The 15248-nt window shown below is 41.2% G+C and overlaps 1 protein-coding gene across 1 annotated transcript in view; it reads right to left on the reverse strand.

Moving 5' to 3' along the window:
* Window positions 1–15248, reverse strand: part of LOC108934934 (sarcoplasmic/endoplasmic reticulum calcium ATPase 2) — a 35849-nt gene that overhangs the window by 6986 nt on the left and 13615 nt on the right. Inside the window, exons 5-11 of the mRNA XM_018753165.2 lie at window positions 14294–14432; window positions 7347–7427; window positions 4601–4686; window positions 3532–3996; window positions 1479–1567; window positions 391–493; window positions 18–149 (exon numbers count right to left, since the gene is read on the reverse strand). Of these exons, the coding sequence (XP_018608681.1) occupies window positions 18–149; window positions 391–493; window positions 1479–1567; window positions 3532–3996; window positions 4601–4686; window positions 7347–7427; window positions 14294–14432 (1095 nt within the window). The remainder of the gene's footprint in view (window positions 1–17; window positions 150–390; window positions 494–1478; window positions 1568–3531; window positions 3997–4600; window positions 4687–7346; window positions 7428–14293; window positions 14433–15248) is intronic.

Genomic DNA, 15248 nt, shown 5'->3' on the forward strand with positions numbered 1-15248 from the left:
GTGACAGGAATTCTCACCGAGTTGCAGGCATTGGCCCTCTCAATCTTGGACAGGCCCTTCACGTCAGTGTCAAAAACATTCATCTTCTCCACTAGGCAGGTAAGGGCAGTCTCGGTTGCTTCACCCACCTTCTCATACACTCCCTTCACCTGAGAATGCATACACAGCATATAGTTGTATGTATGGAAGAGGTCATAAAAACAATATTCTGGAGACAAGAAAGCATGCTGATTAGGTCTGCAAGACAGCTGAGGAGACCATAGCAGTGTATCACAAGCTGTGGCAAAACAGTACTTTTTTTAAAAACTCAAAGGTGTGATGTTTGTTAAATGTCTACCTAGTCCATAGCGATCAGAAAAAGGAGAGAGAAGGATATACTGGGACACACACCTCATTATAGTCCAGGGAAGAGTCATTACAAAGCGCGCAGATGGTGGCCATCTCAACAAGGGCATCATAATCTGAGCACTTCACTGGCTTTCTATTGCGGAACCTGTGGCAGGCAGAGCGCAAGAGCATGATTTTGTCAAATGTGTAGTTGTGTTTAGTGCTGCAACTCATCATGCTGGTGCTTTGTTCTACAATGTGGGTGACCAGCATTAACATTACTAAATCTGGCCTTGCAACACTACACACACTTCAGGGTCAAACCAATGAAAGCCTAAGGCACTATTTAATACGTAGCAGCTGACCCAAATGTGCTTCAAGTAATTCCCTTCTCAAACTGACAGCTCCAACCAGTCAATTCTTAAAAGGCACAGCACCCACCTACTGCTAGGAAACAGTAAGTGAAGTCTATTTCTAGCTCAGGCAGACAGCAGTGTATGGAGTGATGTGAATGCACTCTGCTCCAGAGTATAGACCATACCTGTATAAAGCCTGCATGGCTGAAACTCCATATCAGAATGGCCCACCTCCCCACCTCACTTCCAACTATTTCATCCTAGTCAACTGGACTCAACCTGCCACTCCCCAAGCTAAACCTCAGCTGCATTTATTTCGAAGACAGGGACACTAAAGCACTAGTCTCTTCCACTGCCATCCCCATGCCTGGGTAAACAGGGTCTACGAATTAGTGAGAAACCAAAACATTAGGGAAGCATAGTGATGTCAACCTTTCTTACTCATCTCGAAGGCCAGCCAACACACATCTTAAGCCCCACCCAGTGTTACAGGTTATACCGGAAAGAGATTGTAAACAGTACAGCAGGACAAAAACAGATATCCTTAGATTAAAATCACACAAAATGTGAACCAAGGACAAGAGGCTGACATGTTCTGCTGCTGAACTTCAGTGCACAGCACACTGAACATTAATATGTATTGTAACTATAGCCTAAAGGGGGTACCCTGGTTAAACTGAATCAGATTCAAGATGATTTTTAGAAGATATAAGAGGGCTGCACATGACTGCGTGCAAGGTTTGGTGACAGTTAATTGTGTGAAGCCCCCAGAGGCAAAGGTAGGACAATACTCACACTCCCCCCTCAGGGGCATAGGTGGAGCCAGTGACTGTAAACTCACTCAGGGAACAGCTCTGTCCCTCCACCTTGTCAACAATGAACATCTGGAAGCAAGAATATAAAGAACACTGACATTGAACAGTGCCACAAAGTCATAAAGGTTTAACTTTATTTTAATTTTTCAAAACCTAAGGGTTAAAAAACTAGTTTGAGACAATGTTGACTGATGTATAGCATAAGGACACACACACACACCTGGCAAGTTCTCTGTGATTGCAGTGTATTCCCCCCCACCCCAAAGGAACTATGCACCACCTGAAAATGTAGGTGGTAGTATATAGTAATTGTGATGTTGAGGGATCTCACACCTGCCTTGGCAAAGGTGGAGGGGCAAACTATCCAGTGCCTATCGCTCCTACTTGAGCCCCATGAAAGCAATTCTGATTGCATTGTATACATTCACATTTATTTAGCTGATGCTTTTTCTCCAGTGTCTTATAATGAAAAGCTACTAATTAACTCATACAGCTGGGAAATTTTACTGGAAACATTTATGATAAGTACCTTGCTCAAGGGTACTATAGCGGGAGGCGGGATTCACACCTGCAACCTTTGGGTCAAAAGGTAGCAGCTCTAACCATTATGCCATCAGGTGCCTCCATAATTCATAATACAAGAACAGGACATTTAAACAGCAGCATCACTGCATATCACAATAGACTAGCTAGATTACTGCAACACAGTTTTAAGATGTTTACATAAATCACATGTATTTGCTTTTACTGCATTAAGACAATGAGATATGGCAACAAATTGCCAAGTATTGTATCCAGCTGTTTCAGTAAAAAGTTTACAAGTCCCACCATCCCAAGTGAGGATTCTCTCCACTGGCAGATGCAACTGATAAAGACTGGGAATTGCAGAAGCACAAAAAGTGAGAGCTCTTCCAACACAAGGTCAGTTATGTAACACCACTGCAAGTAACCTGGCTGCTGAATACAGATAAGCTGTGTGTAAGAGTGTGAGAGAGGATGGGAGGAGGGTGGGAGGGGGAAAAAAAACTTCCTTGGAGAACAGAGGTTAAAGAGAAAATGAAGACTAAGGGAGGAGGAGTCTTCCTCAACACAGGTACAGTGATTCAGACAAAAAAAAAAAAAAAAAAAGCTCTTAGTGAAAGCCTCATTATTCCCATTGCCATAAACCATAAACCAGTCCAGCATATCACTGCAACATATACTTTACCTCTGCTAATTAAAACTGAAGACTGCATTTTTAACAATTCTTTGATTATAGTGGGGGGGTGCGGTGGAGCAGTGGGTATATATGGGGGTATAGTGGGTCAGACTTGTGCCCTGCGTTGCTAGGTTAGGCTCCGGTTTGCTGCAACATCGCTTGGGACAAGCGGTTGTAGACATCATGTGCGCGTGTCTGTGTGTGTGTGTGTGTGTGAGAGAGAGATTATAGTGATTTTAACTGGGTCACCATTTACATTTATTCAATTAGCTGATGCCTTTCTTTAAGGCAACTTATACTGTTAAGCTACTTACAATTATTTACCCATTCATACAGTTGGGTAATTTTACTGGTGCAATTTAGGGTAAGTTCCTTGCTCCAGTATACTGCAGCCAAAGGTGAAAATTGAACCTACAACCTTTGGGTCCAAAGGTGGCATCTCTAACCGCTACACTTCAATCATATCTAGCTGTTCTCAAGAAACAGCTTTCTTTGCTGTTACTTTATCTATGAACCATCCCATACTTAAAGCTGTCCAACGCCTCTCCATAAAAGCACAGGTCACTGTGGAAGACACTGCAGACACTATGGTGTTATACAGCCAATGCGACCAGGGGAAGACTTTGAGGTAATGGAGATGGAACAGTAGCCATATCACGGTAATGGATGCACAACTTTCACTGCTGCCTTCTCCATTCAATTAAAGCTAAACCTTCACTACTATATACAGAGATATTGCCAGAGTGTATGGTTTTTCAGCATTTTTGACAGTGCAGCTAGGATTCCAAAACACCAGATCGCACATAATCCTACCAAGTTAGAGCAAGACACTTACCCGGCAGACGGACATTTGGTTGGTGGTGAGTGTGCCTGTTTTGTCAGAACAAATAACAGAGGTGCAACCCAGGGTTTCCACAGAGGGCAGGCTGCGTACGATGGCATTCTTCTTGGCCATGCGACGTGTGCCCAGGGCAAGGCAAGTGGTGATAACAGCAGGTAACCCCTCAGGGATGGCAGCTACAGCCAGTGCTACAGCAATCTTGAAATAGTAGACAGCGCCACGGATCCAGGAACCACCGTGGACAGGGTCATTGAAATGGCCAATGTTGATGATCCAGACAGCGATACAGATGAGTGAGATGACTTTGGAGAGCTGTTCACCAAACTCATCCAACTTTTGCTGCAGCGGTGTTTTCTCCTGCTCCGTGGAAGCCATTTCATCACGGATCTTCCCAATCTCAGTGTTGGGACCAGTGGCTACCACCACACCCACTGCCTTGCCAGCAGCAATATTGGTGCCCTACAGAAGTCCCACCCCATAGAAACAGGTGAGAAAAACCAGGTTAAGCTGCCTTTGGCCTATGACCTGTCATAATTTGAGCCCGGAAGTGTGTTTTTTCATAGGCAACCACCATGAAAGCAAAATGAACAACAGGAAGTTCACAACTATGTCAAGAGCGTGGGAGATTACTTTAAATAGATAAAACTATTAAAAAAATCCCCCCCCTTCTCAGCCACAGATGGGGGTTCCTGGGGAGGTCCAGTGGGCGTGAGAACAAAGCTACAGTGCTCTTTAAAATCAATGGATTCCATCTGAGGGGACAACAATTTACTGGAGTGCATGCAGTATGTGGCTGGAATATCCCAGTCATTTACAGAACTGTTTACACAAACAAGTGTGGAGATACGGTACAAAAACAGCAGAGAGGATACACCACTATGAGAAACCATCATCTGCTGATCCCCGCCGTACAGTAGGGCAAGACATCCCAAGTTTGGAGGTGGGGGTACGCATTTAATGCTTTTCAAACAGGGAGTGATCTTATACAAGTTTTGGAAGATACAGTGGAAATAGGTGTAGAGAGGATGTCAAGGCAGGAGAAACAGAGGCTGATGACACTTACAGAGAACAGCATGTTCTTCTTGTCTTGGTTGACAGCACGAGGGTCCGGTACAGGATCAGTGTGCTTGATGACTGATACGGACTCCCCTAGAAAAGAAAAGTGAGGGGGAAGGGTTGGGACAGATATTTACTGAGAAACAAACAAACAAACAAACAAAAACCCTGGTAAAAGCTGTCAGTACATCACATGGGCCTTTTTTCCCTGTTTATCAGAATGTTTTCCCCAAACGTTTAACATGTCAAAATGAGATGGTTGGCTAATGAAGGATCTTTGAAGTCTGTACACACACCCCTAGAGGATCTCGACACCTTAGATACATGTAGATAATTATTTGCATAGGTTCAAGAAAGTCAATTACAAGGAAGCCAGGACAAACTGAAAGGTGATGCCGTGAATGATGTTTTTACTCCAGTTTACCTAACTGAATAGGGGCTCACAGCCAGCTCAAGAAAAGAGTTCTACAACCTTTTGACATTTCTGTAATATACGTATACCTGAGCTTACAAAAACAGCTGGGATGAGAATTCTATAACAAACTGTAAATTCAACTACTATGTAAATCTACAAAAGTTTAGTAATACACCTTAATTCTTTGATTTCTCACTGGTTACATTCTGTTAACATCAGATAAAAATATGAACCAATTTTAAGGTTTTTAGTTCAGTTTTTTTTGGATCAACAGCTCATACAGTGCAAGATTTCAGTGTTCTGTTACTGGAAAGGAGGAGTGTAAAGGATGCCACCTGCATGGGAGCGCAGGTGATTTTTCTCTTTCATTAAGACACAGCAACATTAAAGCCTCCTTTAAATGCAAAAAAGAAAAAAAAATCTCAACACTTCTTGTTTATGCTTTGCTTTATATCTACAGAACGCTGGCTGTGTCTCTCCAGCACATCAAGTGAGAAGAATGAAATAACGGAGTAGAGAAAATAGTGAACACTATGTAGTGTTATCAGCCCACACACCTTATTCACCAAGGTGACTTACACCACCGCTAGATACATTACTTAGAATGAGTCACTCATCCATACATCAGAGAAACACTCTCTCTTTCACTCACACCAATCTACCTGATCAGTATGTCTTTGGACTTTGGGGGGGAAACAAACACCTGGAGGAAACCCACGCAGACACGGGGACAGCATGCAAACTCCACACAGGCTGAGCAGGAATCGAACCCATGTCCTTTCGCACCACCCAGGTGCTGTGAGACAGCAGTGCTACTTGCTGTGCCATCATGCATGTCTTTAAAGTATTAAAGTGCTTGACATATACCAGATGTGTTTCATTTGTGACTGAGAACACTGACCATGACAGAAGCAACCACAAACATGTTTATCAGCATCAAGTTACTTTCAGTTTGCAGTCATAAAAGCATACTCTATATATCTGTTTATTGGATAATTTCTGTAAAAGTCTGAAATACAGCAATACTCCCCCACCCCCCAAAAAGAAGAAGCTGTCCCCCATAGCGCCACTGAGTTTCGATTCTGACCGTATTTTGCTGCTGACTAATGGGGGCAAGTGAAAACAACAGGGAAATGGATCTTCGAAAACTTCTAACACAGATGTTTGCAACACAATGTACAAGTCTACTGTTGACACTGGATCTCATGAGTAATCAACCAGACAGCCTCTGGTTCAGAGCTAAATGAGTACTGGAAAAAGGAGGAAGGACTGAGAATTTCTATTACCAATTAAGGCAGCAGAGCTGGGCAAGTCTTGCACAGTCCCTGTTCTTTCTCTGCTCCTCCCATAGACATTCAAGAAGGATTAAGTCTGTCCCATAACACTACATTCAAGCGCTAGTGTTTTAAATATATATTATATATAAAAAAAATCTGGACTCAACTCTGGACCTGTTGGATACAGGCTCAAACCCAAACTAACACTGACATTCTGTTGGTAAAGATGTTAGATGCACACCTTAACTTTTGATAGTCACATTGTGAAGATGGACATTTTGAAGTTTCCACATGTAAGAAATTTAGACATTTTGGAGTAAAATGGAGCTCCTGCAAAAAAAATCTGGTACTCTAATTTTCTTTAAACCAAAATAATTTATGATGTTCTAATTAACACTGGCAACTTTACATGATTTTGAAGTGAAATAACCTAGTCATGCGAGACAACAGGGGCTCTCCGGAACATTCAGTACTGCAGCTGTTGTCCCAAAGACACTTGTGCATTCACATACAAATTCAGTGATGCACATCTGTTTCCCAGTAGTGCTGCTGTGGTTAAATATGAGAAGATCAAAACCATTTCAAATGTCAGCATCCTTGCAAGATCACAAAGTTTAGAAGCTTGACATCACAAAAACATAAAGCTGTACTAATTTCACAAAACCCACAAACACCTGGATGCTGAGGATCACAGAGGGTGCTGGTCAAATGAACCCTTGACTTCAGTCACAGTGCCCCCAGCAGTTGTGTGCACTGCATTTATGCTTATTTTCTCATTTACTGGTCTTAATTTTTTCTTCTGAAAACAAACTGAAAATAAAAAAATGTGATAAATAAACTTGCCTTTTTCATTACACTCACCCCTCACCAAATGGGTACAACGCAACCAAAAAAATCTACTGCAACAACTTGTGGAATTACCCTTCCCCCGATACGACAGGATTATAAACTGTCATGCAGTCGTTTTACTTCCATAAACGTGTTTTGCGTGATCCTCACAAACAGTACTACAGAGATGTTCACCTGTACATACAAAGCAGATAAAAATTAATACAACTCACCAGTCAAGATGGACTGATCCACCCTGAGGGTTGTAGACTTTATTGAAGTGAGTCGAATGTCAGCTGGAACCTTGTCTCCAACTAGAAAGTAATAAGTGGGTTGTTAGAAGGTTGTGGAAGAAACACACAATTGTTAATCTGTAACCTGTGAAGGAGTAAGACTATAGTGGAAGAAATTACTGCAATATTACCTACCTACAACCTCCTGCTTTTATCTGTTAAATCAACCATCCCATTTCCTATAATCTTTCCTTCCTGACACTTCTGGGCCTGGAAGCCATACCATTAAGGAGATAGCTGCATTTGTCAGTTGAGATTCAGTGTAAGCATAAACTTAATGGACTGCCCTAAAAAAGTGTGGAAAGGAAGACTCATGGACTTGGCTGCTTTTATTTCAGTTGTGTGATAGTACATCTGTTAAATCTTTAGTTTTTGCTCCCTGCCTCCAGTTGGTGATTAGTCAAGGTTTTAACTTTATGTGTTTAAATTAATGCTTTAACATGGTCAACAATGCTCAGACCAGGGTTCTTCTTCTTCATCTACTTTACACACAAGTGGATGAGCTATCCATATTGACCTTACCTACATTTTACTTGGGATAAACATTGAGTAATTCTCAGATTTCAGCACTCACACATAACTATCACAGTGTTTAACAATGTTTCAACTGATGAAAATATCACACACAAAAAAACATCCTGAAAATGTACTATTGGAAACCATTTGCCTAACAATAGGCTGGACTTTCACACCCTTGACATTATGCTTTGTTACTTTATCATTTCATTTGTTATAATCACTTTTCATTTTAAGTGAAAAGAACATATCCACAGGAGTATTCATGACATAAGAAAATGACCCTAATTCTCTCTTTACTTACTCTATACTTCATGCATCTTGTTCATGTAAGTGAACAAGTAATCTAGCAACCAGTGCATTGTCTTCTAATGACAAATTACTTAGGAAGAGTTGTCAAGTTGTATTCATATCACATAAGAGTCAAGACTTAGATTTCACTTGCATTTATAGGTGAAAAATCTGACTCTCATGCATAAGTCATAGCAAACATAGAAGAAAAAAGTGCCAACCTTTTGGTGTTTGGGAACTGGACCTGATCCAGCACTAACAAAAACTGTTCACATCCCACAGATCAAAGTGTGTGCTTTAGTTCAGATGATGCCTGAATGTTTATCAGTTCTAACTGCAGGGAACCTTCATCCAGCAACATGAGCGCCTGTTAGGCTTTCTCTGCAAACTCTCCACCCACATCAATCGTAAACGGGTCCTTCACAAACTGTGGCAGCTCAGTGGAAATATCGAAGTTTTCGTATTTTTTTCCCTTCTAAAAAACAAACATTACTGTGATAACTCATCTGACCAAGTCACACAGTGCTGGAAAATACAGCAATTTCCTGTCTCATTCTAAATACAGTAATCTGTGTCTTCACAAATGCGTTGAAGTTTAAGTGGTTGGTGTTGACGTGCCTTTGTTACAGACCAAACAAGTTTTGGCTCAGAATTTACTATTAATTTTTCCTCAGTCCAATCATTACTAAGCAGTCCATTTTCATTGTTGAAATTTAAGGTAGGGAGAGAAATTTATTAACTAGCAAAGAGGTACAGTACTGTGGAATCTGGCGATTTTGTCCACTGGCACATGCTTGTCAGAATCATCCACGAGGACCTAAAAACAAGGGGCAAAGAGGAAATGCTGGTTCCTACTTGAGGAATTTGGACCAGGTGCACTTTTTGGCCAGAAACAGCTTTTTGGGAGATAAATGCCTTTTAATACATAATGTTAAAATCAACTGAAGGGTTGGATTTAAAAAAAAAAAAAAAAAAAAAAAAACCCCACACACACACACACACACACACACACACAACATTACGAGCTAGACTTGGCCCACAGCCAACCAGGTGAAGAACCCTACTTTAGGTCATGTTAATGTTCACCATAAAATTACACTAATAATATTTCTACAGAGAATTTTTAAAACAAATACCCTACAGCTCTAAATATGATTGGAGCAGAGTTCAAAGAACAATGGAAAACATACATGATTTCAGAAAGAACAACAAGATCCCAGCTGGAGACAAAAATAGAATCTGGCTCACTCTTTCCAGAAACAAAGGGAGCTGGTAATTACCGATTAAATAAAATTCCATTTTTCCAGTGTTACAGGATAGACATAGTCATGGTAAAAGCATAAAATATAGACATGGCAGGTGTACAGATCTAAATTTATAACCACACATGAACTACAAAACAAGCAATTTCAGAAATAAGTATATTAGACCAGGACACTTCTTAGACCAGTAATGGAGTGGAAACCATGTAGTTTGGTAACCTTTGACAAAGAAAGGTGGAAATTTAAACATGTTTACCTTAAGGACATTGCTCTGTCAGGGCCCTTAAAAAGGCATCTATATTTTTAACCATTTGTACTTTACTAACCATTCAGCAAGAAAAGGCAAAAGATTCAATTAAAAGACTGGCCTCAGAGGCTACCTGCAAGACCATCTAAACCTCTCCCCCAATGTCCAAGAGTCTGCTAGACAGAAAATAGCATAGGAGCAACAAGTGCTGCCAAACATGGGAGAAATATTTTAATATACTCCTTAATGCTGTGATGAATGAGGTTAGGCCTCCTTTCCAACCCTGACAGCTGACCATCCACATCACTTCTTTTACTAGCACTGCATGAAGTACACACAAATTGTGACACTATGGCTACGTATTCTGATTGGTTGGATCCAGGCAGACAAGCCATCACCTGAGTGAAAAACTGAGCTGCATTTCCTGCACAGCAGATATGTAACAAAGAGTAAAAACTGGAGGTGACTCAAGAGGCAGAAAGGTACAATAAAAGGGAAAACTTGCCTACCTCCTTGGCTAAGAGTCTGGGAGTAACAACTGATGCGAGTGTCTTTCAGCACATCGAAGCCACAACCCGGTCCTGCAGATACATCCTGCATGATATCCGTAGGATCCGTCTCTACCTCACAACCGACTCTGCCCAACTACTTGTCCAGGCCATGGTGACTTCCTATCTGGACTACTGCAACTCTCTCCTGTGTGGCCTTCCTGCTACTGCCATCAAACCTCTGCAGCTTCTACAAAATGCTGCTGCATGAGTTGTGTTTGATTTGCCAAAGCGTTCCCACGTATCTCCTCTTCTCATTTCTCTGCACTGGCCTCCTATAGCTGCCCAAATCAAATTCAAGACCCTGGTTATTGCCTACAAATGCATCAAGAGAACTGCTCCCAGCTATTTACAGGTCTTGATCAACCGCTACACCCCAGCTAGACCCCTTCGGTCGTCTACTTCTGCTCGCTTGGTGGTCCCGTGCACGAAAGGTAAAGCACGGCGGTTCTCGGTTCTGGCTCCGTTGTGGTAGAACAACCTTCCCCCCTCAGTCAGAACTGCGGAAACTCTGTCTACATTCAAGAAGGGTCTGAAAACTTACCTTTTCCAGACCCATTTCGCCCAAGATCTATCCAGCTCACGTACGGTGTAAATGTTCATGCACCGTAACTTCATGAGCATCACCAGATTAAAGGCTTTATTCAGTCACTACTCCGGCATTGTTTTTGCTTGCTTGTGTATCTTATAGTATTATAATAATAATACTAATAATAAAAAAAATTTGGTAGGAGGGTATCAGGATTTGTCTATCCTGTGTTTTATGCACCTACTTGAATGATGAACCTCGGTGCAGCAAGTAGTAGGCAACAAACTAGGTTTACTTGAGTCACATGTCTGCAGCTGTGTCTCTCTTAATGTAATGCATAAATTGTACTTTTGCTGAGATGTACATCGCTTTGGACAAAAGCATCTACTAAATTAATAAATGTACATGTAAATGTAAATCTGAATCCTTATTTTCCCATCCCCCTAACTGATTTCCAAGAACTGTGGATCTTTCAAGAAACATTCAAGAAAAATTTTTTTGCTAAGTGCAGAGATCAGCAGCCTTTCCATCACTGCTGAGAGAGAGCAGACATCACAGAAAAACAGGACATCACATTTCACACTCAACTTGTTTGACAGTTTCCTCTTCCTGTCATATTACATGGGAATCCATAATTGAAATAACTGAGTATTTATAAAATCCTAAAAAAAGTGAATAATTTCCTGCTTTGTCTCAAAATGAGCTGCATTACATTATGAGCCTTGGAGGAACAAAGAGTGCTTGTCTGACCCATTTAGTTACAATGCAGTCCAAACACTAACTTAGCTATCCTTAACTGTAAAAATTCTGAGGTGTTTATGCAGCACAGTTGTATGTTTTTAGTTCCACCTTTTTCTACTATTCACACAAAAACTAACCCAGAGGACTTTATTCCCCCTACACAACTGCACAAGACAACTATTTTCTGCTGTTCACATTGAACACATAGCAACTGAGTATCTTGTTTCACTGTTTGTTCTCTGGATGGATGCTTTAGCCCAGCAAGGGTTTTTTGCAATTTATTTTGGGATTAGAAAAGTTATTGTGTATCAACTCTTCATCTTAATTCCTTAATTGGCCAGGCAGTGATCAGTCTAAGGAAATATGACCCCACATGTGAGCATTACGGCTGCCAGCATTTAAGACAGTTTTACTGGTCCGTTCCACAGCTGACTAGCTATTGTGAAAGACCAGACAAGACTGAAGATAAAGCTCTTAACCTAAATTCATCAAGGCTTGGTAGGTGAGCCTGGAGGCAGAAGACAGACTCAAAAAGCTTCCAGAAGGCTAGCACAGAGAAAGTATGATCTCACTAACTTTACAGATTTGAAGAGCTTTTCCCAAGAAGTAAACAATCCATTTACATTTCAAAGCCAGAAAAAATAACCCTTTTGTATGGACAGATATTCTGTGTGTATTTCTAAAGTACTGAATTTTTGTTTCTTATTGCCCTTTGCCATTTCTTATAGAATGTTTACACACAGGTCACATTTTATAGGTGATTTTACTTAGTATAATCTCTCAGCGGAACCAACTACTCTTTAAGCACACTCATCACACACTAAATGAGTATTTATAAAATACTCACTAAATACACACTAAATGAGTATTTATCTCTATATTACACAGGCCTCTACTGAAATTCACATTCTTCATGGACAAGAGCACTGATGCAGCTAATGGGAGAGGAGTACAGGACATCCTGAAAGCCAGCAAATCAATATGTGCATTTAACTTCCAGCTTGAGTTCTCAGAATACAACATTTAAAAACAGGCTATAAAGACCTAGTCAGTGTCTTAAGCTTACTGGACTCTATCCCTCAAAGACTGCATGGAGAATTAGGGAACATTCCAAGCCTCTTCACATTCAGGACATCGTCAGCATGGCAGTACTGATAATGCTTGTATGGTAGAATTTCCTACACCCTCTCCACTCTCTCTCACTAATCAATCAACTGAGCGAAGCTAATCATTAACCGTATAAGAAAGCAGAGTGGTCAAAAGCAATGTTACCTGCCACCCAGTCATCTCACTTTGGTATCCATTCTAAAAAGGAAAACGTGAAATCTCATGTTGTGGATTTGAAAAGGAAAGGAAATGTGAAGTGCTATTTCCCTCCTTGTGGAGGAAGCAGGGGATGACTAATGTCTGCCTGGTAAAAGCAACAACTGCCTGGCAGCACTCCCTCTGCACTAGTCTGTTAATTCTGCAGGTTACTAATCCAATTTACCTTTCCCTTGCACGAAATGGGAAGCAGCAACGCAGCACTTGCGTCATCTCTGCAGAACTCACGTTTGAAACATCTGCCTCTTTTAGGTGCTTTTCTTTAGCTAAAAAAGCACCATGTGCCAAGTAAGACCCTCAGGCTCTCTCCATCTTTGGGCTTATTTGTGAATATAAATGAGCTTGCAAACCTAAAATGTATTTGATTTATGGTTGTTATACCAATTGCAAACATTAATAGTGATTGTAAGAATCCTACTGCTGTCAGATAATGAATATTCATGAGTACCTGCCACCAGTGAAACAATTGCCTTTAACCCTGTGTGGTGTTTTTTGTTTATTTCATGTGCTACAAGCATCTCTACCTCTAAATAGCTTGTCCATGACCCAGTTAATTTCTTAGGTGTATTATGGGGGATTTCTTCACCTGGTGGGGGGGGGGGGGGGGGGGGGGGGGGTGCAGTGGGTTGGACCGGGTCCTGCTCTCCGGTGGGTCCGGGATTCGAGTCCCGCTTGGGGTGCCTTGCAACAGACCGGCGTTCTGTCCTGGGTGTGTCCCCTACCCCTCCAGCCTTACGCCCTGTGTTGCCGGGTTCAGCTCCAGCTCCCCGCGACCCCGATTGGGACAAGCGGTTCAGACAGTGTGTGTGTGTCTTCACCTGGTCAAGTTATTTCTTCACTCACCACCAAGAGCCTTCTGTAGCTAACCAAAAAACCTAAAAGCATTGACTCCGGCAATTACGGTTGCAGCTTCAGAGCTATAGGGCCAAAAAGTACCTATACCAGTCACCTGTGAGGTATTCCTGTGGATTGTAGATTTAAGGCATCACAGAAGAAAACAGCAGGCCATTTGACAGTCACACTTTTAAATTTTCATCACAAAAAGCTTTCAATCAAAAAATGCTTTCAATCCCTTTCAAAGATCAGGAGCACTGATGAATCAAAACAAAGCTGTTCCATACAGCAGCTCTTCCCCTTAGCATGCCCTAATGAAAAGCTTTTGACCCAGGTTTGCTGCCTAAGTACAATTAAAATCAAAAAGATTGTTCTCTGCACTGGTGTAACAGGCTCCCCACCAACCTAAAGTCACTGCATTGAATTTTACTAAAATTCAAAGAATGGCGAGTTTTTTCTAACCCGTAGTCTTGAAAACGGTCACATCATGATAATTTTTCAAGCAGCAAACGTTTTTACCGATTGTCTTTTCCAGTCTGACAAATCTCGAGGAACAAAAACCTCTGCACTGCTTTTCATTTCTTACAGTACCTTACCTGCCACTTCCACGATGTCTCCAGGCACAATGTCCCTGGCCTTGATCCTCTGCACGCTCTTTCTGTCCTGTCGGTACACCTTTCCCATCTCAGGCTCATATTCTTTGAGTGCTTCAATGGCATTCTCTGCATTTCTTTCCTGAAGAGCAAGGAAGGAATAACATCTGAATCCAAGTCTGCTTTTCTACAGTTTAATCATTAATAAACAGAACCCAAACCATTTATTGAATGTTTTGAGAATGCTTATCCTAAACGACTTATACAGATGGACACCTTTTCTGAAACTGCAGTTAATATTTTTCCCCAAAACTGATACTTCAGCTTTACTAATGGACCCTGGTGAATTTAAAAGCAGAAGTAGGAACAACATAAACAGTTTCATAATTCACAGCTGGGTGCATTTAATTCAGCCTTTAAGATTTTGGCTTTTCCTTGTCTAACAGACATAACCATTTAATTGTAGTCATATCTGTATATACCTCAGATCAAACATTTCACAGTAGACTGCTTTTTTTTTTTTTTTTTAAATTGTAATAAAAAAAGCAAACCTCTGTGTATAAAGCATGCTCAGAAATTCCCTCAGTGGGAACTATAAGTTTACTAAGGTGGCCGGATTCACTTCATGAGAAGCTCAGCCTGGCCTCGCACGCTGAGGAAATGACTTGAACCATGGGTCACCATTTCTCTTAACTACGCTCGCCCCTGCAGAGTGCAGACCAGAGAGTTTTGAGCATTCCACAAGAAATGCCTTGTACAGGTTGATAGATGTGATGAAACTTGTGTTCTGAAAATGTCAAAAAAATTACCAGAGATAAAATTATTGCACATTTTTTGTGCTTGTGGTTAAATCTAAGGGCCTGTAAAGAGTATGGCACTGTGAAACTGCACTGGACAAATTACCGAACACGGTACTCTTCTGCTTACGCAAAAACCCTTCATATATTTTCTTCTCATT

Source organism: Scleropages formosus, chromosome 6 (genome assembly GCF_900964775.1).
Source record: "Scleropages formosus chromosome 6, fSclFor1.1, whole genome shotgun sequence".
Taxonomy (NCBI): domain Eukaryota; kingdom Metazoa; phylum Chordata; class Actinopteri; order Osteoglossiformes; family Osteoglossidae; genus Scleropages; species Scleropages formosus.